At 52.6% G+C, this 27,265-nt stretch overlaps 2 protein-coding genes across 11 annotated transcripts in view; one reads left to right on the top strand and one right to left on the bottom strand.

Moving 5' to 3' along the window:
- Positions 1-12,433, top strand: part of CHD5 (chromodomain helicase DNA binding protein 5) — a 48,768-nt gene extending 36,335 nt beyond the window's left edge. The window contains exons 28-42 of one of the 2 annotated variants that reach the window (XM_077311764.1): positions 32-120; positions 589-722; positions 1,383-1,527; positions 2,371-2,530; positions 3,563-3,642; positions 4,482-4,611; positions 4,957-5,055; positions 5,650-5,784; positions 7,187-7,295; positions 8,133-8,265; positions 8,406-8,601; positions 9,631-9,794; positions 10,354-10,468; positions 10,640-10,690; positions 11,953-12,433. In XM_077311764.1, the coding sequence (XP_077167879.1) occupies positions 32-120; positions 589-722; positions 1,383-1,527; positions 2,371-2,530; positions 3,563-3,642; positions 4,482-4,611; positions 4,957-5,055; positions 5,650-5,784; positions 7,187-7,295; positions 8,133-8,265; positions 8,406-8,601; positions 9,631-9,794; positions 10,354-10,468; positions 10,640-10,647 (1,697 nt within the window). In that variant the 3' untranslated portion in view covers positions 10,648-10,690; positions 11,953-12,433. The remainder of the gene's footprint in view (positions 1-31; positions 121-588; positions 723-1,382; positions 1,528-2,370; positions 2,531-3,562; positions 3,643-4,481; positions 4,612-4,956; positions 5,056-5,649; positions 5,785-7,186; positions 7,296-8,132; positions 8,266-8,405; positions 8,602-9,630; positions 9,795-10,353; positions 10,469-10,639; positions 10,691-11,952) is intronic. The other variant, XM_077311763.1, reaches the window with a different exon arrangement.
- A 3,741-nt stretch (positions 12,434-16,174) lies between these two features.
- Positions 16,175-27,265, bottom strand: part of KCNAB2 (potassium voltage-gated channel subfamily A regulatory beta subunit 2) — a 78,009-nt gene continuing 66,918 nt past the window's right edge. For 8 of the 9 annotated variants that reach the window (XM_077311333.1, XM_077311336.1, XM_077311335.1 and 5 more), the window contains 6 exons: positions 24,351-24,436; positions 23,982-24,102; positions 23,254-23,348; positions 22,997-23,117; positions 22,753-22,841; positions 16,175-21,549 (listed from right to left, as the gene is read on the bottom strand). In XM_077311333.1, coding sequence (XP_077167448.1) covers positions 21,460-21,549; positions 22,753-22,841; positions 22,997-23,117; positions 23,254-23,348; positions 23,982-24,102; positions 24,351-24,436 — 602 coding nt within the window. In that variant the 3' untranslated portion in view covers positions 16,175-21,459. The remainder of the gene's footprint in view (positions 21,550-22,752; positions 22,842-22,996; positions 23,118-23,253; positions 23,349-23,981; positions 24,103-24,350; positions 24,437-27,265) is intronic. The other variant, XR_013226739.1, reaches the window with a different exon arrangement.

Below are 27,265 nucleotides of genomic sequence, written 5' to 3'. Positions count from 1 at the left end.
GTCGATGCTGACTTTCTCCAATGTTCTCCAGGTGGCCGGAGACAGTCCCGCAGACAGCTGAAGAGCGACCGAGACAAGCCTCTCCCCCCGTTACTGGCCAGGGTCGGTGGGAACATCGAGGTAAGTCTTGCCCCCAGCAACTCTTGAGGGCCTCAAAGAATGTGCCCAATTTCCTTCTGGCATTTCCCTGAGCCCTTGCAAGAGCCAGTGCGGCGTAGCGGTTAACAGCGGCGGACTCCAATCCGGAGGGCCGGGTTGGATTCCCCGTTCCTCCACAGGAATGCAGTTGGGTGGCCTTGGGCTAGTCACAGTCCTGATAGGATATAGCAGTTCTCTTAGAGCTCTCTCGGCCCCCACCTAACTCAAGAGTGACTGCTGTGAGGAGAGGAAGGGAAAGGTAGTTTGTAAGCCACTGCGGGGCTCCTTTGAGTAGTGAAAAACCAGTTCTCTTCTTATGCTTAAGAGTCAAGGAAAGGTTTCCCAGCTGCCACAGGGTGTTGCGGATCTGAGGTTCTGGGCACGGGAATGGAGTGCGGAGGAGGCGTGATGCATCTTCTCTTGCATCCTCCCTTCCTGCCTCTCTCGCAGGTGCTGGGGTTCAACGCCCGTCAGCGGAAAGCCTTCCTGAATGCCATCATGCGCTGGGGGATGCCCCCACAGGACGCGTTCAACTCCCACTGGCTGGTGCGGGACCTCCGTGGAAAGAGCGAGAAGGAGTTTCGGTAACGGCTTGTTCCCTGCTCTTCTGCCCTCCCCAACCGGCCTTGGATCTGCCACAAAACGAGGGGAACTGTGGAAAGGGATGGATCTGGCCCTCTCGGGTTGGAATGAATTCAGGCAGACACAAGAGCGGGAAAGCTTGTTGTGTGCAGTTAATTGACTCAATTTTTGCCGGGTAGTTGTCCACTTTTCCCTACCAATCTCCTTGGTCTTTACTCACAATTGAAAGAATATAAATCACAAATATTTGTCCTTATTTGCACCCCTTCCACTTTCCTCTAATTGCTCACCCACCCACCCATTTCCATTTGTGTCATGCCCCTCTCCGTGGACTTGTGGTGAGTTACATAAACCAGATAACATCCCCCCACCCAATAAAACCAACCATAAACCCCCTCATAACATTATTGCCTTTCCTTTCCTTATGCAGTCCCCGCCCTCCCCACAATCCAAATCTAGATTGTAAACTCCTAGGGGCAGGGAACTGCTATGATTGATTTCCCTTTTTTTGTCTCCCCTTTCCACAATATCAAAATCGGGGTTGCGTTTGCGCGATTCCCCTTCTAAAGCTATGGTTGCCAGAGGCTGCTGCCTCTTCCGCCTTTCTCTGGTCCTCCAAAGAAAGCTTGAGTCATCCCGGCCTTCACTTTCTCCCCTCCCAGGGCTTACGTGTCCCTCTTCATGAGGCATCTGTGTGAACCCGGGGCTGACGGCGCCGATACCTTTGCCGACGGCGTCCCCCGCGAGGGTCTGTCTCGCCAGCACGTGCTGACGCGCATCGGTGTGATGTCATTAGTAAGGAAGAAGGTGGGTGAGTAGAACTTTCCTTGTGGCTCTCCAGGTATGTGGCTCTCCCTCTCCGGAGAGGGGCTGGCTCTGCCAAGGGGTGTTGTGATGCTCGATGAACCAGCGCATGAATCTGCCGTAGACGGAACCAGGCCACGGATCCGTCGAGGTCGATAACATCTGTTCAAACTGCCAGTGGATCTCTGGGGTCTTTCACGCCACCGTCTTCCTGGTCCTTTTCCCCTGGAGATGCTGAAGGTTGAACCTGGGACCTTTTGTGTGCAAAGCTGAGGTCCTTCTGCTGAGTCAAAGCCCCTCTGCAAAATGCTTGCCTGAACTTAAGCCCACAAAGCTGTGCACAAAGCGATGGGGGAAACATCGGTGGTGCTGAAGCCAAACGGGAGGGAGCAGATGGGCAGATATCCTTGTGGACTCCCCAGTTGCCTCCTCCTTAGGTTCCACTGGCTAGCTCTGAGCTGAGCTCACCTTGGACAGCAGTGACCCACGAGGAGGCTATAGGGAAGCCCCAAGCAGGTCCAAGAGGCCATTTTGCCCAACTCACTCCTGGGCTGTTTGAACCACCCCAGATGTCAAGCAAGGACCTTTATGCCGTGACCGGTGTTTATTTGCTGACAGGTTTTGCAGTCTCTTCCCATGTGCCATTTTGGGTCATCCGATGGTTTGTTTTAGAACCGTTTAACTTCAAGACTGTTCGGTGTGTGCTTTCTAAAATTCCGGGGCTGCCCCGTGCACCCCATGACATGAAACGGACGTCTGCGGATGTCAGAATTAAATAACCTAAGAGAAGGCCCTCTTTCTCCCCTCTCCGACCCCTTCCTGTTTCTCAATCGGTCTCGCTTACAGGTTCAAGAGTTTGAGCCCGTCAACGGGAAGTACAGCACCCCAGATCTGATCCCAGAAGGGCCGGACATGAAGAAAGGCAGCGAGGTTGTTTCTTCGGATCCGAACACTCCCGTTCCAGCCAGCCCAGCTCATGGGCCGGTGGGACCTGCATCGCAGCCAGGTAAAACCTCTCGCTGCTTGGCCCCCGCAGAATTCTGGGCCTGTTTAACATGCCAAGTTGCTGTGAGGATCAACAATGCGGATTTGTGCACCGGCACCCGCAAGAAGTGTTTTAGTAATCAGGGGTTACGGTTAAAAAGAGCCAGAGATGAATCGTGTGTGTGTGTGTTGTGTGTATTTTATGTGTGGATGTCCAAATCCTGTGTCCACAAGCTTTCGCCATTTGTTTCATCCAAGTCCTTGGCCCTGTTTAGCTTCCAAAACTGGGCACGTCCCGGCCATCCAGGTCAGGATAATGCTATGATTGAAATGTGTTTGGTGACAGCTCTCGTGCCATGTAAGATAACGAACTTGCATTCATGACTTTCTTTTGTAGCGCACTGATACAACGGGGAATAACGCAAGAGCCACAATATAAATTCCTCCAGGAGGGGGGGGGGGGTCTCAGGCACCCCAGATGCTTGACTTGTGTGCTTTCTCTTTAAGCACAAGTATGAATAAACATTATTTTTAACTGCGGTGTTAACAGACAGCAGCTTTAGTGTCAAAGGAATTAGTACCAGTACCGGAATCTCAGAAGTGCAGGGTTTCATTTGCTCGCTGAAATAAAATGCTGTTTTTTGAAACCCCCCCCCCAAAAAAAAAACACAAAAAAAATCAAAAGCAAAAAAGCGACACAGAGGAAAGGTTAGACTGCCAGTAAACAATGGACCCCTTGTGTTATAAGAGAGTAGCTTGTAGATAATGTGGTGTCGGCTGTATGAAATAATCTTACCGGCCTACTCAGCTCTCTGGACTGGAGCATAGACTATCCTATCCACAGCATAGAAGACAGGCTGCTTTTTGGCATCACCGTGCGTAAAACTCAGTACAACAAACTCAGAACGCCCTTGTGTTCTCTGGCAATAAACAGTAACCAGAAAAGGTCCTTCAAGTTTTCGCCCTTTCCTTACAAGCCCAGAATGTAATTCCCTGCATTGTCCTTTTCCCATGTTGCCAATTTTCTCATCTCTGCCCTTGACTGCCGTTTCAGAAAAGGGAGACACTCATCTTGGGGCTCCAGAGGAGAAGGAGCAAGTGGAAGAGACGGTTAAAAAGCCCCGGGATGGTCAGGTAAGGCTTGTGCTGAGGGTTCACTGATAGTTAGGACGAGAATCTCATTCTTCTCTTGGCCACCTGGCCACCAGCTTCTGGCTAGGAGAGTCAAAAGTGAAATTTTATTGTGGCTTAAAAACCCTCATTCATTCATTCATTCATTCATTCATTCATTCATTCATTCATTCATTCATTCATTCAGGAACTCAAAAACTGAGCTGTAAAACAATATAAAATTTAAACAGTTATTTATTAAAGTGCACCAATATTAGGTTAAAAACAAAGTAAAAACCATATTTAAAAACTATACAGATCTAACTGCGCACGAATAGACCAAAGGCATTACGACCCTACTGGGTCTTATTACTGGTCAATATTACTGAATAACGCACTCTTATCTAAGACCAATTATGAAGTATAGCTGTGTGGTCAAGGGAAATCCTGGAAAAATAAATGTAGGAACATGTTAGAATGAGCAAATATTAAAAAGGAAAAGTCTATTTACTTCATAATTGGTATTATTTGTTCATTCATTCGTCCGTTCATTCGTTCATTCATTTACCACCCTCCCTCTCAGACTTTCAGACGGTGCATTTTGAAATAACGTGTCAATTGTTAAACAAATGTGGGTTCTGAAAGGTATGAGAGAATTAGGGGCCTGCAGACTGAAACCAGAAGACTGCTATCTTGATCTCTCTGGCCTCTGGGGTGCCCGAGACTGGAAGAACGCCTCTGCTTGGTAACAGGCCATTTGGCTTCGCCTCCCGTTTTTAGTTCAGGAAACAGGAAAGTAGTTTAGGGGGAGCGAATTTGTCTCTGTTGGGCCTGGAGCAACCCAAACTGTGCTTTGCGTCCAGGTGCCAACCGGTGGGGAGAAGGCTGAAAACGAAGAAAGAGAAGATGATGCTGAGAGCCAAGCTAAACCAGGAGAGGAGAACCCGGAAGAGGCAGAGAAGGCAGAGCCTCATTCGGAGCAGCCCAGTAAAGGTCGGAATCTGTCTTATTCGGGGCTGAGCAACGTTTGAGAAGCTAGAGGTGGGGGATTTGTTGGGGGTCTGCCTAAGGAAGCCAACTTTTTGAAGAATCCTGAAGGATTTGAAGGCTTAGGGGGGTGGCAGGTGACAGTGGATGAGCGATAGCATTGTGAGTTTCCTGCATAGTCCAGGGGGTTGGACTAGATGACCCAGGAGGTCCCTTCCAACTGTATGATTCTATGATTCTATGAAATACCATATCAGTATTGAGATTTGGGACTATCGGGGCAGGAATGTACAGCTTTCCCCCGTATCTTAATGTGTCCACTTAGCTATTGCTCTACATCTTCCCTCCCAGGTCCTTCAGATGAGGCCTCTCAGGAGAACGAGAAGGCTGCAGAAAAGCCGGAATTAGATGCCAGTCCCTGTAAGAAGGGCGGTAAAGACTCCAAGCCAGGTAAAAGTTTTTCCTCCAACCTTGCGAGTCATTTGCCTTGGCTATATGCTAAGAACACCTGCCCTCTTGCCATGCTTTGAATCCCCACTCTGCCATGGGAGTTCACAAGGTCACCTTGCGCTGGTCTTTCTCTCGGCTTAGCCTACCTTATAGGGTTGTTGTGAGGACCCAATGGAGGTGAAGGATTAGCTACTCTGAATGCCTTGGAGAAAAGGTGGCATAAAACTGGGTAGACTGCATAGCATCTTCTCCGAGTGTGTTTCTGCCCATAGAAGGTTCGCTATCTATGCAGTGCTCAAAAATAGCATGTACACCTGGGACTAAGGTGCTATCTCAGGTGTTGTGGAGATGCTCTCTCCGGAGCTGTGCCCAGCAGATAGGGGGGTTGTCGTGCCCACCAGGACCTGGCTTAGGTGCCTGTTTTGCAAAGCACATCTGGAAATGGCGAGATGGGAGGGCACTGCCGTAGCCCCTAGGCAGCTGGGTCTTCTTGCCACGGCCTAGCTCTGGGTGCAGTCATGGCAGCTGGAACGCCATCTGGTGCCTGGGACCTTCCCACATTTGCTTCTGATGCTCACGGTCTTTGCTGTGCAGATGACACCAAAGCAGAAGAGAAGGGGCAAACAGAGGCTCAGCAGAATGGGGAAAAGGAGGAGGAGGAGGACGGGAAGAAGGACGACAAGAACGGAATCCGGTTCATGTTCAACATTGCGGATGGAGGCTTCACGGGTAATTGAGAGAGAGAGCTCTCCTCTCTGAGTCTTGAAGGCCGGGGCTCCCCCCAGACTTCTTATGGCCACAACGTGCATTACTTTAACCCACTAAAAGCTTTAGGAGTGTTTACCCACCTTCTAAGGAATCCCTCTGATCCCGTGTTTCTGCATAACTCCCTGCTCTGGTCGTGCCTTCTGATCGGGAGATGGATTCAGAGCAGGGACTCATGTAGAACCACAACAGGAATCCTCCCCTGAGTGAGGTTAGTGTGCTTCAGAAACCACTGAGATGCTGAGAACATGTCAGGTATTATATATTCTGAGATTGCTTCCCACCTCCCAGAGGAGCAGATTTGCAGCTTGCTGGTACCGCTGGACGCAAGGATAAGAAAGTGGCAGTAATGCCTTTTGTTTGGTTGCCATCTTTCCTCGATAAAAGACATCCTGCCACTGGTAGAACCTAGGTTAGACTACTGCAGTGAGCTCTGCATGAGGCTGCCCTTGAAGAGTGTTCAGAAGCTGGTACAGAACGCTGCAGCCAGAATCATACCTGGGGTGGGTTGCAGGGCTGCATAGCTCAATCCTGTTCCATCTACACTGGCTTCCAATCAGCTTCCGGGCCCAATTTAAAGGTCCCTGTAAAGCCCTACATGGCTTGAGACTGTCATTACTTCCATGGAAATCTACCCAACCATTGTGGTTATTTACGGGCTAGGGTGGTGGCAACCTAAGAGAGGTCCTTCTTTGCAGTGGCACCCAAATGATAGAATTCCTCCCCCGGGGAGATTTCATCTTCCCCCTCAATAGTTGTCTTCTGCCAGCCTGCAGGCTTTTTCAACCTTTTGACTGGAGAGGTACCACTGAAGTGAAGTGAGGCAGCAGGAAGTGAGGTCAGCTAGCCACGCCTCCCTGCCACACTCTTCGGAAGCAAGAAGGGCCTTGGCCAGCAAAGTTTTAAATGGCCAGCTCCCCTCCCCTTCCCACGCCCTCCAGACCCATCACTGGCTACCCAAATAAGGGCATAAATACATTTTTAAAAACCCTATTATTTCCTTTTTGCTCAGAGCTGCAAACGGCAAGCACAGGGTGGGAGGGCTCTCCCCAGCTGCCCTTTTGAAAAGCCCCATGCTGCAGCAACCATCAGTCCCATGACCGGGAGACCCCGCCATGTCAGTGGCCGAGGACTAGTCCCTCTCATTTGGCCTTCCCTCGCCGATTCTCCTTCTTGTGCATGCGTTTCAATTGCTTTGTCTGGCTGGCGGGTCTTCGCGGTTTCCAAAAGTTGCTTTGAGGCTTACGATCGATTGTTTGGGGAAGCCCTGAGTTAGGCAGGAAGGTGGCCTAAAGTCGCCTGAAATAAGGAAACGCACAAAGCTCCCGGATAGCCGGACGTCGCTCTCCTCCCCTCGCCTTTGCAGAGCTGCACACGCTGTGGCAGAACGAAGAGAGGGCCGCCGTTTCCTCGGGGAAGATTTATGACATCTGGCACCGGAGGCACGACTATTGGCTCCTGGCAGGAATCGTCACGTATCCTCAATTCGGTGGGAAGTTCTGTTCCGTGGGGAGGGAGGCCGTGAGCTGCTGCAGAGATCTGTGGCTCTCGTGGCTGGCGCTGTTGAGACACCCAAATGGGGAAGTCAGTTTCTAGCGGAATGCCAAGATGGCGTTAGGTCATGCTGGAAAAGGAGCTGTTTCTAATACCAAATGTTCATTTATTGGTGAAACTTACATGAGCCTCTTGTGGCGCAGAGTGGTAAGGCAGCAGACATGCTGTCTGAAAGCTCTGCCCATGAGTCTGGGAGTTCGATCCCAGCAGCCGGCTCAAGGTTGACTCAGCCTTCCATCCTTCCGAGGTCGGTAAAATGAGTACCCAGCTTGCTGGGGGGTAAACGGTAATGACTGGGGAAGGCACTGGCAAACCACCCCGTATTGAGTCTGCCATGAAAATGCTAGAGGGCGTCACCCCAAGGGTCAGACATGACTCGGTGCTTGCACAGGGGATACCTTTACCTTACTTGCATGTAAAGTGCCATCAAGTCACATCCAAAGTCAGGGAGGGGCTTTCAAGACGAGGGAGAAACAGAGGTGCTTTGGCCATTGCCTTCCTCTGCAGAATCTTTGGCAGTTTCCCGTCCGGGTACTGACCCCCCCTAGCTTTTGAGATCTGGTGAGGTGGGGCTATGCTGTGGGTAAAGGGTAAAGGGTAAAAATGAATTGCAATCCAATCAAGTCAGCAACCACTCCAAATTAACTAGGCGTTTAGGATTCGGTGACCCTTGGCGGTCCCTTTGTGCAACGCCCTTTCTCGCGTCTTCCGTGGACGGGGCCTCTGCGCTTTCCCTTAACGCTGGCTGCCGCCCTCAGCCACGGCTACGCTCGCTGGCAAGACATCCAGAACGACCCCCGGTACGTCATCCTCAACGAGCCCTTCAAGTCCGAGATCCACAAGGGCAACTACCTGGAGATGAAGAACAAGTTCCTGGCCCGGCGGTTCAAGGTGAGCTTTTCGGGAAAGGGCGCTTGTGCGTCATGCCCACGGGAGACGCCCAGCCGACCTCTGCAGGAGTCCTGGCTTTATCTGGGTTTTTAAAACAGAGGACTGGAGAAATCCCTGTCCTCTTTGCGTTTGGGTCCCAGCTGCTGGAGCAGGCGTTGGTGATCGAGGAGCAGCTGCGAAGGGCCGCGTACCTCAACATGAGCCAAGAGCCCAATCACCCGGCCATGGCCCTCAACGCCCGCCTGGCCGAAGTGGAGTGCCTTGCCGAGAGCCACCAGCACCTCTCCAAAGAATCTCTCGCGGGGAACAAGCCTGCCAACGCGGTCCTCCATAAAGGTTTGTCCTCCCCCGTAGGGGCTGCCTCAGAGAGTCGATCTCATTGCTGACTTTTTGTTTAAGCTCAGAAAGCCCAAAATCCCTGTAGCGGTTTTCTCCTTTTCTGCTCGTTCCTTAGTGCAGTGGTCCCCAACCTTTCTGAGGCTGGGGACCGGCAGGGCAGCGGGCCGTGCCCGCGTTCCGCATATGCGTGAATGCTCCATGCGTGGCCGAAATCGTGCATGCGCGGCACTTTCGCATGCGCGATTTCGGCCATGCATGGAGCATTTGCGCATGCGCGATGCAGGTTGGGGACCACTGCCTTAGTGAACCTGCTACCATCTCCACCAGGATCTCCTTCTGTCTTTCTCTGAACAGCAGACGCTCCTGTATTAGTTTTCCATTTGAGGGGTTCGTGGGGCGCAGTCTGCCATGGTCTTTTAAATGTTTTTAGGAGTCTATTGTGTATGGAGACATGTCCAGTATGGTTTTAATGGGGTTTTAATGTTTTGGTTTTTTTAATACGGACAAACTGTAACCCGCCACGAGCCAGTAATAAGAGTGGCGGGCAATAAGTCCAAATAATGGAGAGATACTAACTAACTAACTAACTAACTAACTAACTAACTAACTAACTAACTAACTAACTAACTAACTAACTAACTAACTAACTAACTAACTAACTAACTAACTAACTAACTAACTAACTAACTAACTAACTAACTAACTAACTAACTAACTAACCTTTAGAGCATGGCAGTGCCGCCGAGATTTCACATCCCTAAGAATGTTCAGCTTCAAAAAAAAATCAAGTTTCTGGCCCTGTAGATTGCTAAAGGCACACAGGCGATGGCTGATGACATAATCAAAGCCAGACGAAGCTTCCCATTGGGCAGCACCGGCCGAGCGGCTTGCCCCTCCCCACAAGGAGAGTCAAACCAGCAGCCCGCAAAAAAACTGGACCCTGCCGATCGGCTCCTTTTTTAGAACGACCGCAAGGGCTTGCCGAATTCTGGACTTGGCCCCTGACTGTTGCGTTTGGTGTCGCAGTACTGAACCAGTTGGAAGAGCTGTTGAGCGACATGAAAGCCGACGTGACCCGCTTGCCCTCCATGCTGTCCCGCATCCCGCCCGTCGCCGCTCGCCTGCAGATGTCTGAACGGAGCATCCTGAGCCGTCTGACGAACCGAGGGAGCGACCCCGCCGTCCAGCAGGTGAGGAAGTGTGAAAAAGAGAATCCGGAGCAACCCCTAGGATCCGGAGCAACCCCTTCCCGTAACCGTAGTCCGGGAGGGGTTAGGAGTCCCGATGGAGCCTGGAATCCTTTCCAGATATCAGAGATCAACTCCCCTGGACAAAACGGCTGCTTGGGATGTCAAACCCTACGGCATTATACCCTGCTGTGCCCTCCCACTCCCAACCCTAATCCCAGACCTCTATACAAGAGAGAGCAGTTCTCCCGGAGCAATATGGCTCCTTTGGAGAAGGGGTTTTACGGCATTGCACCCTGGTGAGGCCCCTCCCCATTCCCCACCCTCCAGGCTCCAGCCCCCCAAATCTCCAGGTATTTCCCAACCCGGAGCTGGCAACCCTAGTCCCAGCCCCTTTCACCCCTCACCTCTTAGTTTGCAGGCTCCTTGGCGCAGGGACTCTCTCCTTTTCCACCAAGCACCTGATAGCTTTTTGGGGTCGTTCTTGTAAACGTCACTTCCGCCGAGCTTCCGGGTCCTGGTTTCAAATCCGTGCGCCCCCCTGCCCTTCTTCCCCGCACAGGCTTCCTTCGGCTCCTCCCAGATCTACAGCAACAATTTTGGGCCCAACTTCCGGGGTCCGGGACCGGGTGGAATCGTGAACTACAGCCAAATGCCCCTGGGACCTTACGTGACCGGTGAGTGCCGTGACCCGTGGGTGCCTCCCGCCCCGTCCCCTCCCTGTCTCTCTCTTCCTGTCGCTCTCTCTCTCTCTGGCTTTGAGGACACCTTTTAAAGTGGGGGCCACGAGGGGAAGAAAACCAGCAAAAGGCACTGGGCGAGCTGGCTGTTTTCTCTCTCATTAATAGATATTTAGCCGTTTGCAAGAGTTTCCTCTGCAGTTCTCATTGCTCGGAGAGGTAAGGGCCCTCTTATTACTCTCTGCTCACCCGCGTGCTGTCGTTCTGTCTTGGGTTTACCGACGAGTCAGTTCTTTTCGGAGATGCACTTTCGTACGTCCTTTTCCAGGCCTGGAGGCCAGCAGCGTTCTTGGCACGGAATTCTCTTGGGCAGATGGGCGCAGCGGGCACGGGCATGGCTAGAAGGCCCATTTCGTGGCTTTTAAGGAGGTGTGCTTCGTATGCCAGAGAGCCAGACGTCTCTGTCCTCCCGAGGGGTTATTAGGTTGGGTTCATAAGTAAGGAGGGATTGGCTTGCTTGTTACCAAAGGGGGCCATCCCTAAAAGCAGGGGTAGTCAAACTGCGGCCCTCCACTCGAATGCCAGCGAATGCTGGCAGGGGGTTCCTGGGAATTGTAGTCCATGGACATCTGGAGGGCCGCAGTTTGACTACCCCTGCCTAAAAGCATTCCTCACCTCCCAGGGCCCCAGTTTCCTGAATTGTTTCCAGTGACTTCCATGCGGTGTCCCACCTTCTGCCTTCATCTGGAGGGAGAGATTAAGAATTTCCTGGCTTACTTATTGAGCTCTTCAGAGAGCTCAGAGGTGCCCAGATAACCACGGAGAACATCCAAAGCTCAGGCTTGGAGTGGCCATCAACCCGGCTTCCGGCTGCTACACAGAGGGCAGCTCCCGGACCATATGCACAAAGGGCCGGGCGAACGGGAGCTAACTGGTTAGGCGAACATCGGAAGCAGCCCGCCCCTTGTGCAGTTGCTTTTGTGCTCAGGTGTTGCTTTGTTCTTGGCTTCATTTGTAGCCCGCCTGTCTTGCTGAGGCTCCAGGCGTTGCCGTTTTAGGGGGTTACAGAACATGAGACGGGCCTGCTTGCCTGCCCCCCAATGTTTAGCCTCTGTTGTGTTGCACAATGTCTGTTTTCCTTTGTGTTATCAGAGTTCTTCCCCTCTCCCCTCTTCTCTGGCCATCTGGTGGCACGCCTTTCTTAAGGCTCACAAGTGGAGACTAAAGCCCCCTTTGCCTCAGACTTGACTGCTGCAAAGCATTCCTGATGGGGCTGCCCTTGTAAGCCGTATCTAGCGCAACGGCCTCTTCTCCCAGTGGAAACGGATCATCGATTTCCAACTCCCAATTGTTGTTTTGTTGTCTGGAAGGACAACTCCGGCCAGGCCGAGCATGCCAATAATTCCCAGCGGCCTGAGGTGTGATCCGCCGCCCTCAGTTTGAGTCCAAGGACGTAACCCTCTCCTGCTTTGTTCTTTCAGCGACACCCAACGGGCCGCCCCCGAGCTACCCCGACAAAAAGACCCCTGAATCGCTGAAAGAAGGTGGAGCCGTAGAATGCAAAGGATGGCACCGTGACATCATCTGCATCGAAGATTAAGAGCGTGGGCCTGGTCTCTCTGTGTTCTTCAGAAAAAGGACAGCCCCCCCCCCCCCCCATTTCATGAACTCCTTTGAGAAGGGGCATTCCACACTTCCTTGTATCGCTCTTTTTTTTCTCCCTTTTCCCTTTTGCACTTTCTTATTGAAGACTTGAAGAGTTTGTTGGCTGGGGTGCGAAAGCTTTGTCCGGGCCGTCGTCCTTTGTCCTCCTCTACGCCTGGCTGGATCGGACGGGCGGCAGGAAGGGGGTGCCGGGAAGGAAGGTCCGAATGCACCTGAGTGGATCTCAAAGCTGAAGGGAGCGCCTCACCTGGTTGTGCTTGGAGAAGGTGTCTGCTCGCTTTACGGGCACAGGTGAGGGCCGGGGTGGTGGGTAGATGGGGGGGGGGATGCTCTGAGTAGGGGGAGAAGGGGCTTGGAGCAGGGTTTGCACCACATGCCTTCATCTCATAGATTGGTAAACTGAGGTTTATAAAGCCCAAACTAGGAGGAAATGCCAGCCGGCCCGCCCAAGCTAAGCACTCCAAACTGCCCTTGATTTCAGGGAAAAGCAACCCTCCTCCTGCCCTTCTTCCCTAAAGCTTTGGATGGCATAGACGGCTCTCCCCTCCTCTTATTGTCACAATACCCCTGCGAGGTAGACTAGGCCGAGAGAAAGGGAGTGTGGTGGGCTCAAGGTCGCTCACTGAGCTTCACGATTGCGTGGAAATTTGAACCCGGCCCTCTCCACTCCTGGTCAGCCCCATGAGCCTCCACATCATGCTGGTTCTCCCGTGCTTGAAGCTTTCTCCCATTGAAATCAATGTTCTTTTCGAGTGTTTGACCACAGAGCTGGAGACTGAAAGAGAGTAAGCAGCAAGGTTTAGGCCCTGGATCTGCCGCCACCCAGCCTGTCCCTTGATCTCTCCGTGCTGCATGGTTGCATGCCTTTGGTGGCTTCTAGTGCCACGTGCGATCTGATTCCTGGCAGGCAATAGGTGTCACTGTTAGGGCTGCCAGGTGTCCCTTTCTCTGGCTGGATCCCAGGTGATGCAAAAGGAGGCTGGAACTATCCCTGGGACCTCCCGATCGGTCCATGCATCTCACGAGGCAGGGGGGCTGGTGGAGAGGCTTTCCAAAGTGAACCCACAAGTTCTGGGGTTTGCAGATATCGAGCCAGAGCTGTTGATTTGCGTTGGGCTATTCCCCGCTCCCTCCTTCTCCGTCTTTCCCACCTCCCCCAGAATCTCTGTTGCCCCCGGACTGAATCTTAGGGGATGTTCCTGGCCGCCGCGTTAGTGCTCATCCCATCCATGTGTGCTCAATTGACTTTGCCCCCCATGGCCGGGTTTCCAGCCACCACGAGGCCACAAGGGAAGCTGTCCAACTCTCCCCTGTTCTCCCCCCTCCTGTGCGGTTTCTCACCCCTTAAGCGCACAAACCCAAGAAACCGGTTTCAAATAAAACTGAGCCGAGGCTGTCCCTCTCTTCTCATGTCGGAAAGAGGATTCCCACTCTCGTACTAACCTACACCACTGTGCATGTCAGGGGAGACTTCCTGTCTTCTCTAACCTTGGAGATTTTGCTTTCTTAGTGCCTCTGATCCACGTAAATCGGGAGATTCGGTCTTCCCTAGACCAGGGCTTGGGCGGCCTGGGCAGGCTCTGCACTGCGTTTCCCGTGGCAAGAGCGAGCGCTTTAATTCACGGAGGTCCGTAGGGCCACTGATCCAAAAGGAAGGGGAATGGTCCTTGCCGTAGCCACAGAGCAGGGCCATCCTGTCCTGAGTAGTATCAATCTAAGCCAGGGGTAGTCAAACTGCGGCCCTCCAGATGTCCATGGACTGCAATTCCCATGAGCCCCTGCCAGCGAACGCTCATGAGCGTTCGCTGGCAGGGGCTCATGGGAATTGCAGTCCATGGACATCTGGAGGGCCGCAGTTCGACTCCCCCTGATCTAAGCCTATGGATTTCAATGGTGTGGTCTGGCCTGCCGCTGAATATTGTTTTCTGCTCCAGTGGCTCAATTCTTACCTGGCGACATTTCTGGGAGCGGCGGCCAAGAGGGTGGCGTTTGGGGAGGGGGCCGAGCATCCACGTCATGCCCCAGAACCCACCTTCCCAGGCTGCCGTTCCCCACAAGGAAACTCATCTTTGCAGCCTAGAGGTCTGGGAGAACACCAGACCTCTCTCGGAGGCTGGTAACCCTATTCTCTATAAGGGAACTCACCCCCTGCCCCTGCTGCAGTTTCCAGGGACACAAAACATCCCGGCTTCTAAGAAGGTGCCACACTAGCCCAAATTTAGTGCCAAATTTCAGCGAGCGTTGTGCCTTTTTAGCATCAGCATCTGGCTGGAGACATCTGTTTGGCCCTGTCTTGGCAACCAGACAGGAGTTACTGGGCTGACCCATAAAACTTTGTTCTCTTGGGCCTTGGGAAACCTGTAAACTCTGGCTTCTGCTCATCCCCCGCCATGTCCTGACCCACTCGCTCTCCCCTCTGCTGCCCCATAGCCATGGCTTGTTCCCCACGGCAGTGCCCCGATGGCCCTGCACAAAACACGGGTTGTTGGGATCCCAAGCTGGCAATCCCGCCGTCCCTGTTTATAAGGAGCATTTGGCAAGCATGCCTTTCACCCTGGGAGCGTTCGTGTTTTTGAGACAAACTGGATTTGCGAGGGTGACCTGGGCTGCCGGCAGAAAGAGGGGAAGGTTGAGGAAATTGTTCCAAGCTGCTTCGACATAAAACTCTCTTTTTAAAAAGTTTCCGGGGTGACCGGCAAGCAGCTCAGCAAAGCAACGGTCTTTTTCTAGATGGCTTTTCTGGCAAATTTATAACCCGCGCAAAACTGTGTTCCCTTTGTATTCTGTGACTGTTGGAAGTTTTTTTTGTTTTGTTTTGTTTTTTAAAAGTTTGTCCTGGTTTTCTGTTTTTCGATTTTGTGTTTTAATAAATCATTTTGAAAAGGAAACCGAGGGGAGGCCGGCTCAGTTCTTCTAGCATCGAAAAGGGCATGGAGGAGCACGCTTCAGTCTGGTCTTTACAAGGAAAGACGACGGGTCTGCAGAATTGCTTAGGGCAGCCTTTCTCAAATTTGTTTACCGTTGAGAACCCCCTGAAATGTTTTTCAGGCTTCGAGAAACCCCAGAAGTGGCGCCATCCCGCAGAATATGGCTGGGAAGCAGAGCTGTGGACACGCCCACTCCAGACTCCTCCCCTTCCACCCCATCCAGGCCCATCATTGGCCACTTGGGGAAGAGGGGGAGGTGTCATCATTACCATATATGGTCATGTCGCCCGATAAACATTTAATTAACACCCACCCATTTGGGAAACCCTTCCGGGGCCACCAAGAAACGCCAGGGTTTCACGAAACCCCGGTTGAGAAAGCCTGACGTAAGCCTTTCTGATCTACCCTATGTCCTCCACTGAAACAACTTCCGACTAAGTCACAGACTGGGTCTTAAGTTTTAATCCTTCTCAGCATTGTCAAAGTTTTGAAAAGGTCCAGAACTCTGGGTCATACCCTGGTCTGACCTTCAATTCTCCAGCTCTTTCGAAGGTGTCCTGCTTCACTCCACTTAAACTTCCACTCCCCCTCCCCCCCATGCCTGGCATTATATCACAGAACACCTTCCTGATTAAACTTCTCTTCCTTGAAACCTCTCCTCAAAACCCATTTCCCCCCCCCCCCCTGAAGCACAACCCTTTCGTCCCCCCTTCCCAATTCCCCCAAGGAAACTTAAGCCCCAGCAAAATAAAAAAAATATGCAGCTGCTTCCCACTGAGTCAGTCCCTTGTTCTATCAACTTTGGCGTTGCCAACTCAGACTGGCAGCTGCGCTCCCAGGTTCCAGCTGGCGCTCTTTCACAACACCTCCTGTCTGATCCCTTTTAACTAGAGATGCCGGGGACTGAACCCGGGACCCTTCTGCATGAGGGACGGATGCTCTACCTCTAAGGCAGGGGCCCCTCCTGTGAGTCTTGTGGCCCTTTACAGAATAGCACCCTTAATATTCCCGTACAAGCCTGCTGCACAGACAAGGGCTGGTTCTTCAGACGTGAGTGGAAGCACACCTCCTTGGAACGGAACAGAGACAGCGAGTCGTTGGGAGAGTTTGCTACAGACCAGTAAGGCTGGAGAATTTTATTTGTTCATTCCGTAAATACAGACGCTGTCTTTTATCGGTTCAGATCTTCATTCAGAAGCATGGTTGATCTGGGGGGCCAGCAGCCGTTGCCCTACAAGGTTACGCGGTTAGCTCGGGACTCACAGTCATCAATGTCGTCTCTAGAGAGGTGTTTGAGACGTTTTTTTTCCCATATATATAATTATATACACTATAATTATATATATACACACATAGTTTTTATTTACACACATGGAATCCGACAGAAAGACACCAGAAGATTCACCGTGGCATATCGACAGATTTCCCCCCCATCCCCAGCTACAGCAGGATTTCTATGCTTCGTCGGCTCCCTGAAGGTAGTTACACAAAGGAGCGAATACAGGTAGCAAGCAGGTAGTGGAGGGGGGGGGGGAAGGTGTTTATTTTCTTTTTTGCAGGGTGGGGGTCTACTGAATGCCTTCCAAGACAAGGAAGATGTCTCTTAGCGGGCGGTCTGCTGTCCTCCAGCGTGCAAAGGGGCCGGGCTGGGCCGTGGTGGGCTTATGCATAAGAGGGCAAAAATTATTTTGCGTGACTCTGTTTGTGTGTTTGTGTTGGTAGTTGTCTTCTTCAGCCTGGGGCGGCACTGCGCAAAGACAAACGGCTCCAGCTGGGGAAGCAAAAGGGGAGGGAAGGTTTTGGAGGCTGGAGACGGACGGCATTGTCTGCCTGTTGCTCTTGTTGGGAGCTTTGGAGGCGGTTTGGAAGAGGCACGGCTTCCCCCAGGGGTCTTCTACCAGGCATTCCCAGGTTGTGGTGGGAGTGTTGGTTCGGCACCTGCTCGGATCCCTCCGGCCAGAGGTGCTAAGGCAGCCGGGAAGACAGAGATAAGCACGTCTTGGAGAGGCGTTCTTTGCCAAATTCAGTTCTGAATTTTTAGGACGTTTTAAATCCACCCCTGAGGTCAGAGAAGGGCTCCCTTCCCAGTTTAATCTTCACACCAGCCTTGTGAAGTGGGTTACACTGAAACTGGAAGACAGAAGGACAAGCTCCCCTCCTCAATGTTACAGGGTGGGGATTGAAACCTGGGTCTCTCCCCTCATCCTAGACCCCTACAGCAGGGCTGGAGGACCTGTGGTCCTCCAGATGTTCATGAACTACAATTCCTATGAGCCCCTGTCAGCAAACGCTGGGGCGTGGGCATGTCTGACTGGCAGGGGGCTCATGGGAATTGTAGTCCATGAACATCTGGAGGACCACAGGTTGACTACCCCTGCCCTACATGATACTGACTCTCATATTCTATAAAAGAAGGAAGCTGGTTAACATCTGGAAACGGGACAGATCCACAAGGATGGCTTTATGCCTGAATCTCTGAAAACTCATATCTGGAAATTCAAATCTACGCTGTGCAAAATGGTACGGGCACAGCTCACTGCTTTTTTCTAAGGAAGCTGTGTGGGATACTGCTGAGGTCCCAGGGGGGGAAAAGGCCAACTTGCTACAAGTAGGAACCTATTCCCTTCCTTTATCACACTATCCCACTTTTCAAGGAATGCAAGGCAGCTTACTTTTGTCCATTTTATCCTCACAACAACCTTGCGAGGTAGGTCAGACTGAGACAGAACAACGGCCCCACTGTCCCCCATGGAGCTTCCTGACCAAATGGTTTGAAAGTGGCTCTCCCATGTGCTCAGTCCCACGCTCTCACCAGGGGTTCCCTTTAAAGTTTCATGAGCCGCAGCTGAAAGACTCAAAGCAAGCAGAAAGTTACCCTCGCCCTGCTGTCAAACTGGGAGCTTACGGCCATAGAATTACACGTGTGGAGTGGGGCATATTGGGGAAGGCATAAGGGCATTGCAAAGTCGACAATGAGAAACGTTTTAGAAAGCCAAAAGCCTCTTGCAAGAGAGTTCCTTGGGGATGTGAACTTTTATGCCTTTTGCTCCTGGCCAATAGGTCCGGCAGGTTTTCTCATGCATCCTGTCAATTCTGCTTAACTCGATTTAAGTAGAGACAAGCATGGGAAAAAATTGCGCATTTGCGCTGTGAGTTGCGGTGCCTCCTTCAAAGTGCTCTTGAAAACGAATGCCTGTCCAGCCTTGGATGAGGACAAGGCATTCCAGATCCTCTTCCCTGTGCAGGGAGACTGGGGGGCATTTCTCAGGCGAGGACTGGGCGTTCCCCCCTGCCCAGCTGGCGAAAGGCAGTCTTCCTTGGGGGGCTGCTAAGGAAAAAACAACTGGGCTGTTCCTTTGGAGCCGGGGTGGTGGAGATGGAATCTAGACGCGTGTGCATTTGATGGGGGCCGACAGAAGCCCCTCGCCGGGAGCCAATGCAAAAAGGAGGAGGAGGAGGAGGGGAAGACACATACAAAAATAGTTTCCATCCACAACGACAAAAACATTTCTAAAAAAATAACACCGGGCCTCCGCAGCTCGGTCGCCTTATTTACACGAGCCACGAAGAACCCACTTTGTACTCAGGACCGGCCCAGCGCTGCAGAAGCCGCTGTCCCGAGAATCCCGATCAGGCCGCCTGGCTTCTGCCTCTCCGAGCGGCTGCAGCCGGGGGCGACCTGGTGATTGTCCTCCGAAAGGAGCAAAAGGAAAAGCAAACAACCAACTAACCGACGGACCCTACGGAAACAGATGATAAGGCTTGGCCACCGGTCCCGACACCGAGGAAGCTGGCAAAGCAATCCTCAGAAAGGATGGGGCGCCAACTGCAGGGTGCAAATACTGGGGGAGGATAATGAGAGAGAACCAAGGCTGGGGCCAAACAGTGGTTCCGTGGGGTGGGGGTGTTGCTATGATGCATGTCCCCCCCCCCCCCAAGGAGCAAAGAGTGCTTTAGGAAAGCTTTTCAAGGCTGGAAAACAGTGTTGGGAGGAAAACTTAATTCCTGCCCCCCCCCTCCCATGCTGCTGTCCTGGGATATGATCCGACCCCTCCCCTACAGCTGGGGATCGAATTTTAAAACATTTCGAATTCTCTAGACAAGGAACTCTGGGAGTTTTGCCTGATCTGTGGACCGCAGCAGCCATTCTATGAACAAAACGGGCTGGCCCACAACGGTTGGGAGAGGGAATCACAGATTGCCTGGAAAGCGACTGCATTTGCAACGGGAGAAAGGCGGGAAGGCGCTTCCCCTTCACAGGTGGAACTGGAGCACCGCAGGGGGTGCAGAAACCTGCACCCGCTCAAAACGGAACCGTGATCTGCAAAAGAATTTAAAAACTGGATCGGGAGGGGTATCGTTCCCCACGGTGCTTTGCTTTTGGCAACTTAGGTCAAACAGATCTGGCAGGTTTGTGCAACAAAAGCCTGCTCAACCTGTCTGTTTTGGTTATTTTGGAAGCAGGAGGGCCTTGGTGCAGGTTGCAAGCCGTGGCCTCCCTTCTGCAGGGCCCTCGTGCGAGATTGTGGGTGGCTTCGCCCGTCCGATTTCAGACCTGCTGAAGACATCGGAGGTGCGCCGTTTCAAAGCATTCATGGGTGAAAGTGGGCAAGTTTGCGGGGCACCTTCTCAGGGCAAGCCTGGGTCAGTTGGGGCAGAGAGCTGCAATGGCCAGGGACCCTGGACAGGAAGACGGGCAGCACAGCACAGCACGAAATCTGTTGTGATGCAGCTCGTGGGCATCCTCTGAATTTCCAGGCTATCGAAAACGAAGAGACCGTGGCTTCCTTCCCCTTTAGTTATTACTTGCGATATTTTGGTTGCTACAAGACAACGCATGCGCACATGCGCACATGCGCACACTGGACGAGATGCAACACTTTAGATCAGAACTAATTTCAGGGCGGGTGGCATTCCCCCCCTCCCCGGAGGAAAGTCCTCTCTGGTGTCCAACTAAGGCACAATCCACGCCGTACCCGCTCCAGGACAACAACTGCCTGGCTTCCCAGGCAGCTTTGGTGGTACCTCAATTGAGAAAGACAGCGCAGGCGAACAACCTGCCCTCTTCCCCCTCCAGCATGGCTCTCCCTGGGGCGTGGGCATGTCTGACTGCACTGATGTGGCTCTTCCCTCAGAGAGTGGCATGAACAAGCCACGGAGGACGTTTCTTCCTGCTACAGTCGTCTGCACAGTGCTCCCCAAGGCTTAACACGGAGGGGGAGGGGGGAACCAAGATCAAGACATATTGAAATCAGGTGGGGCAGGGGAAGCTGGCCCCCAAAGACATTGGTGCAGCCTCTTGAGCCATGCTCAAAAGCACACGCTGTGTGAATGATTTGCAGGAGCCGTGGACAGAGCTGAACCAAGGGGGTTCAGGAAAAGGCAGGGGACACCCTTCCCGGCCAGCCACGCTCAGCTCTGTACCCTAAGCCCGTCTGATCTCCCCGTCTCAGCTCCGTCGGCAGCCTTCTGCTTCGACCCCCGTCTGGCTGGAGAAGAGAGGACTCTACCCTCAGGGCAATGAACACCGAGGAGTTCTGCTCACGCCGTGTCTGCTAGGTTGCCGCGCCCGGCTCCGACGCAAGGCCAGGCTCAGGCACTCGATGAAGCACAAGCTGTTCGGCTGAGAGATCTATAGGCTGCCCCATGGTGCCGTCTGGGGGGGGAGCTTTGTGGATTGCAGCTTTTCTGCCGCTCCTCGCCGGCGGTCTTGGCCGATTCCCTCGGACGCCGTCTCCATCACACCGACGGTTGGAATCAAAGAAGAGGGAGAGGGTCGGGGAGGAGGTGTGCTGTCGCCCCCCAGAAACTGCTTCCTTGGCATGCTTAGGAGGCCGCCCAAGCTGTGTATATTCCTCAGAGCTCTTCTAGTCAGACTGCCAGGGCGTGGATGTTTCATTGAGCCGCTGCTTTAAGCTTGCCCGACTGAAATGGAAATAAAAACGAAGGAGGAGCCGACTCTGACTAGTCAAGCTGCAGGAGGAGAGCTCCGGTGCCTTAAACCCCCGTTTCATTCTCTCTGGGCCTGAGCATCTCGGTGGGAAGGAAAGAGCAGCCAGGGGGGAGGAGGAGGGGAGCAAGAAAGACAGAAAGACGGGAGTCGTTTTTCTCCTTCCGAAAGGAAGCTGGGGCTCAGCTTCCAGTCCCGGTGTGGCCTCTCCCTGCCCGTAGCGTTCCTTGCGTTCGGGAAAGAAAAAAAACCCCCAAAGTTAAAGAAGCCGGTGGTGGTCTCGTGTTGACGTTTCGGAAACGGCTCCTCCGCACCGTCTCGGGGCTTGCCGTAGCTTCTTGGATGCGAACCGTACTTTTCACTTGGCTTCGAGAAAGCTTTAAGCAAGCAAACGGGAGAGGCGAGGGGGTTGGGAGGAAGAAGTCCGGGTGGGTGGGAGTCCCCGCTTATGACCGGTAGTCCTTTTTGCTGTAGGGTTTATTGCCCAAAATACTGTCAATCTCGTGGATGATGGAAGAGGACAGTTTTGGAAGAACCTGTTGGGGGAAGGGGGGAGATGGAAAAGAAACCCTGTTTCGGTGGTTCTTTGCAAAAAAAAAAGGCTGCTGCATTCCCGTCTCATTCGCCTTTGTCTTAGTCTCAGCAGATTTCATGCTCTAGGGCAGGGGTCGTCAAACTGCGGCCCTCCAGATGTCCATGGACTACAATTCCCAGGAGCCCCCTGCCAGCATTCACTGGCAGGGGGCTCCTGGGAATTGTAGTCCATGGACATCTGGAGGGCCGTAGTTTGACGACCCCTGCTCTAGGGAAGCGAGCCCAGCCAGCCTGCCCAGCGGTGCCTCTGTGCTGCCCTTGGGTGAATCAGGAATTGTAAGTGAGAGAAACATGAAGCTTCATTTCACACCCAGGAGCTTTGCCTGAGGCTGTCCGTTTGTTCCCGGCTGGATTTGGAACCCAAAGGCTTCCCCTAAGGCAGCCTCTCACAACTTTCTGACCATCGAGGGAGCCCCAAAACATTCCCCAGGCTTCGAAAAATCCCAGAAGGGGCACCAACGTGCAGAATAGGGTTGGGAAGCAGAGCTGTGGACACGCCCACATCAGGCCCCTCCCCTTCTCACCCCCTCCAGGCCCCTCATTGGCCATTGGGAATGGGTGGGGTCAATATGACCCTATATGGTCATATCACCTGATCAATGTTTAAAAAATACATGAAAATTTAATTGACTCCCACCCATCCGGGAAACCCTTCCAGGGTTGTCGTGAAACCGTGGTCGAGTAACCCTGCCCTAAATTCTGATCGGGCTGGAAGAAGGTGCCTCATTGGGACAGGTGCTGTTGTTTACCTGACACCAGGTGTGTCGAAACAATGAAACAGCTACAGCTAAGGTTGGCCTTGAGGTGTGGTGTGGTCACACCAGCACATGAAGCTGCCTTATATCAGAGCATCGATCCATCAAAGTCAGTATATAGATTGGTGGTGACTCTTTGTGGTCTCCTGTGGAGGTGTGTCACATCACCTTCTGCCTGGTCCTTTCAAGTGGAGATGCCAGGGATAGATCCTGGGACCTTCTGCCCCCCAAGCAGATGCTCTGCCACTGAGCCATGGCCCCTCCCTTGATCCTCCCTCTGTGTACCTCAAACAAGGACCTTCCACAGGTTCCTTGCTATGTACAAGGCAGGGGAAATTCTCATGTCTTTTCTCCGGTGAGTGTGTGGATGTGAGGCCTTACGGGACTCACCTGTATTGCTCCAATATTCTCCATTAGCTGGTCTGCGTTGGAAGCCCCCAGCAGGACTGAGCTGACCCCTTCGTTCCTCAAACACCAGGCTGTGAGGGAAATCCAAATAATTATTTGGGCAGATGATTTCTGCCAGCTAGGTCTTTCTCAGCAGAAGGACGTTCAAGCCGGGGAGGGACCCTTCCTCCTAGATTAAAGCCCAGGATGGTGCCGAATGCCCGGGCAGGAGACGGATTCCGCTTACCAATGGCAAGCTGGGGCAGGGTGCAGCCCAGGCGCTCCGCGATGGCTTGCAGTTCCTTCAGCTTGGCTTGCTGCCGTCTCCCTTCTTCGCTCAAGATTTTGTCTTTCAGCCACTGGTACCCCTGCGGAGATAGGGGAAGGGGTTAGATCCACAGTGGGGGGAAGCAGAGGTGGGGCGTGGGGTGGGGGGCGGGGCTCGGCCACGCGACCAGCTTTTTGGACAGTGGCTGGCGGATCAGGAGAGTAACAGCCGCTCACTTTGAGAGACGCTCGCGAGTAGGGCGGGATCCCACCATCGTATTTCCCCGAGACGATGCCGCACGCTAGTGGGGACCACGTCATGGCGCCCACGCCTGAGGAGCAAAAGGGAGAGAGAGAGAGAAAGGTTGGGCACAGAGAACCTGGTAATAGCGCGGCTGAGACAGTGCGTGCATGCTGTGAAGATTCTGTGAAGGCTCAAGGGCAGGGGTAGTCAAACTGCGGCCCTCCAGATGTCCATGGACTACAATTCCCAGGAGTCCCTGCCAGCATTCGCTGGCAGGGGTTCCTGGGAATTGTAGTCCATGGACATCTGGAGGGCCGCAGTTTGACTACCCCTGCTCAAGGGGGTGGCAGGTGACAGTGGAGCAGCGATAGGGTTGGGGGTTTCCTGCATAGTGCAGGGGGTTGGACTAGATGACCCAGGAGGTCCCTTCCAACTCTATGATTCTATGTGCTCTGATCAGAACTGGGCCTCTGTGTGCCTGAGAACAGCATTAAAGACACAACCCAACAAAAAAAAACCCTCAAGCACTGCAGTCCCAGAACTCTTGTTCAGCATCTAGCATGGAGCATGCCTTGCTCTTTCTACCATGCAAAAGAAAGAAGCTCTCATGGGAACAGGTGAGGAGTCTCTTCTGCACTGCGGGGTCAACTGGAGCTGCCCCCTTCTCCCGGGCTCCATGAGAAAGCAGCTATATCTGACGAGGGATGCGCCACGCGCTTACCGATCTTGTGGAAAAGTTCGGGCAGCTGCACCTCCACCTTCTCCCTCTGGAACATGTGGTACTCGGCCTGCTCGCAGATGGGCGGGATCAGGTTAAATTGCCGGGCCACCGAATAAGCTTCCTGGGGAAACAAATGCCGCGGATCCGTCAGAAGCTTATAGCCCAGAAATATTGCAGGTCTCTCGAGTTTTACGGTTCTCCGCTTGCAGCGCTAAGAGCCATTCGCCTCCAGCCTCCTGCTGGACAGGCGGAGAGAGAACGGCGGCAGCGGCTTTGCCAAATGCCTGGGCACACTGTTTGCCCCCAGAGCCTGTGAATGCACGACGGACAAAACAGGAAGTGTCGCCCGCAGCCCCTGTCCCGCCGTACCATAATCTCCATCGAGCTCCAGCGAGACGTCCCCCAGTACATGGCCATCCCTTGGTTGATGACATGGGTCATCGCTCGGACTGTCTCTGTTAAAAAGGAGCAGGAGAGAGAGACACAGAGAGACGGAGAGAGATAATGAGGAGAGGAATTAGAACGGAGAGTAGCCATAGCTGGACTGTCCTGTCGAATCAAGGCCACAACACCAAAAAGGGAAAGCGGAACTGGGAGGGATGAGGGGGGGGGGGCTTTCACTACTCAGACATCTTGCAAGCAGTGTCCGTGGGAGACCTCGCAAAAAGTTGGAGGGAGGAGCTTGGAACAGCCACTGACGCGATGGGGAAACCGGGATTTGTCCCCCTCCCCTCCCCGGGGCAGCAGGTGGGTGGATGATCCCCCTTTCCAAAATGGTGACAAGAAAACAACAACAACAGCAAACCAAAAGAGACAAATGAAAGAGAGAAGGGTGGAAGACTTCATGGCTGGATGGCGGACGAAGAGACGCTACGGGAGAGAGGGGGGAAGCTTGGAAGGGGAGGAGGGTCAGCTGTCGGGCTAGGTCAGACCGACAGCCACCTTGAGGGTCCCGTTGGCCCTGGAAACCACACAGCGGGGTCTGTGAGAGAGGACAGAGGTTCCCTTCGTCGGCCCGACTGGGAAAACCTAGTCCGGCCTCACTAGTGCTGCCTTTGCCTCTTGTTCCCCATCAGCCATAATCTCCCCTGTAGATTGACAGGAATGTGCGGAATGCTGTGCGGAATGCTGTGCGGAATGAAAAAGGGGCTTCCTTCTCGCATCTGCTAAGGACATAAGAAGAGTCTCGCGGGATCAGACCGAGAGTTCATCTATGACTCTAGCAGGAGCCAACCAGATGCCCGCTGCAGGGCACGGAGGCCATCGCCCTTCTCTTGGCACTCGAGAGTCTGAATGCTGCTAAACAAAGGTGTCCACCTTCAGGACATCTGCTTGCCCTGGCTTGAAAAGAACTAAATCCACTGTGCAAAGACTAAGTACTGGGACAATACGAAGAAAAGCTTTAGGCGATGCTTTGAAAGCACACACCATTCACGGAAATACCGCAGGACGTTAAGAAGCCGTAGGGAGGCCGCTGGAAATACTCAGTCCAAACGAGGGACCGGAAAATCCTGCAGTTCGCTCGTGAATGCTTCCTCGGTGGGCCCCAACAAAAACTTGACTGCACAAGTACCCAGAGAGCTCTAGAGAATTTTCACATCCTAATGAGCTTCTTCATAGTTTAATTGCCGTGCGGCAACTCCTAAATCTATAAAAGAAGGAAGGGTTTAGGACGTTTCAGAAGGCATTATGAAACCCACTCCCCAAGGAGGGCTGGTGGTCCCTCTCTTTCAATCTTTACGAGGCAGCGGTTCCATTTAGGCTGGGTTTCATCAAAGCAGCCCTAAATGGTGGTTTTAAACGTTGGCTTTATGTATTTTACTAATACTAATATCGAACGCTTCCTTGAACTCCACAGTTAAGAAATAATTTAAATAAACAAAGCATCCTTTAAAATCAAATTTTTAACTCTTTCTCATACGTTTTTTTTTTTAGAAACCGCTTTGAAATGCAGTTGTTTGGGCTGAAATGTGCAATACGCAATCATATATATATATATTCGGTCTTAAAAGCAACACACATCCTTTTTCTTTCGACACTTAAAGGCTTAAAGGCAGGGCTAGATGTATTCTGTCACTTTACCACTTGAGTGCAGCATCTGGGACTGGATACAGAATTCAGCAGTCTAAAAAACACATGCGCCTAAAGCGTTTTGCTTTTTTGAACCCAAGTTCCTAGCCCTCAGCATTGGAAAAGTATGCTTTGAAAGCTATGAAAAAGCTCATGCCGACACTAACTAATCTTGACGGGGTCATGGGATGCTTTCAGAGCCCCCATTCTCTGTCCCTCGTTTTGCCCCCCCTAATTTTCTCAGAAGTGCTCCACTACGAGGGTTCTGAATCATGCAGGTAACACCCCCCCCAAACAAAAAATCCAAAACACTTCCTGAAATTCCTTCAAGCCAAGCCGAAGAAGCCATGCCAAAAAGCAGAGCAGAAATTGAAAAGAGTCACATCCCATGCACTGACCCATCCTCGAAACCAGCTCGGGCTCTCTGAGATCTCTCTGAAGCGGACATAACGAAAGCCACGTGCCAAAGTCATGTGTGCTCCAAGTGCAAAGCCACAGAGGGGGCTGCCGTTGTCCCTCTGTCTGAGTAACTGACCTAGAAAATGACGTCCAAGCAGCCTCTTCTTGGGGGTAGGGGAAGAAATCGCTGAAGTCTCTTTGCTCAGCTCCAGTTCTTTTGATAACAAGAGCTTGGAAACACCTTTGTTGGGATGGAAACCCTGGACAGGTGCTGCCGGTAACGGGTTGGAGGGTGAGTGGTGTAATTCAAAATACAGCAGCTTCCTACGTTTAGGAGGGAGCAGGGAATTCTGTCCATGACACCTCCTGCAGAGATGCAGCGGACTCACCTGCCCTCAGAGGAGTCTCTGTGCCTCTAGCTGTTCTGGATTGGGAGGCATGATCCAGGACAGGGACTCATGCAGGGTGGCTGCCTTTCCTTGTAGGCATTCCTTGCGCTCCTAAGTCTTGGGTTGGAGACTCCTCGACGAACCCCAGAAACCCCTGCTTTCTCCAAATGACAGGCATGCTGCGAGGAAGGGGGCGGCCAGGCAATCCCCCCCCCTCCCCCAACAACCAAGGCCCAGGTGCCAAATGTCAAAGAAAGGCCAAAGAGCACCAAAGGCATACGGGATGGGCGAGACATGCAGTTGAGACAGAAAGAAAGAAAGAAAAAAAAATATGACATGGAATGAATCGGAAAGGAAGGGACGGAAGGAAAAAAAACGTTCATTTTGCTTTTCTTTTTTCCTTTTCTTTTTTGTTTTGCTTTTTTC

This window comes from Paroedura picta, chromosome 15, assembly GCF_049243985.1.
Source record: "Paroedura picta isolate Pp20150507F chromosome 15, Ppicta_v3.0, whole genome shotgun sequence".
NCBI lineage: Eukaryota > Metazoa > Chordata > Lepidosauria > Squamata > Gekkonidae > Paroedura > Paroedura picta.
The sequence above is the reverse complement of the archived record's forward strand: the minus strand, read 5'-3'. Positions and strand labels throughout refer to the sequence as shown.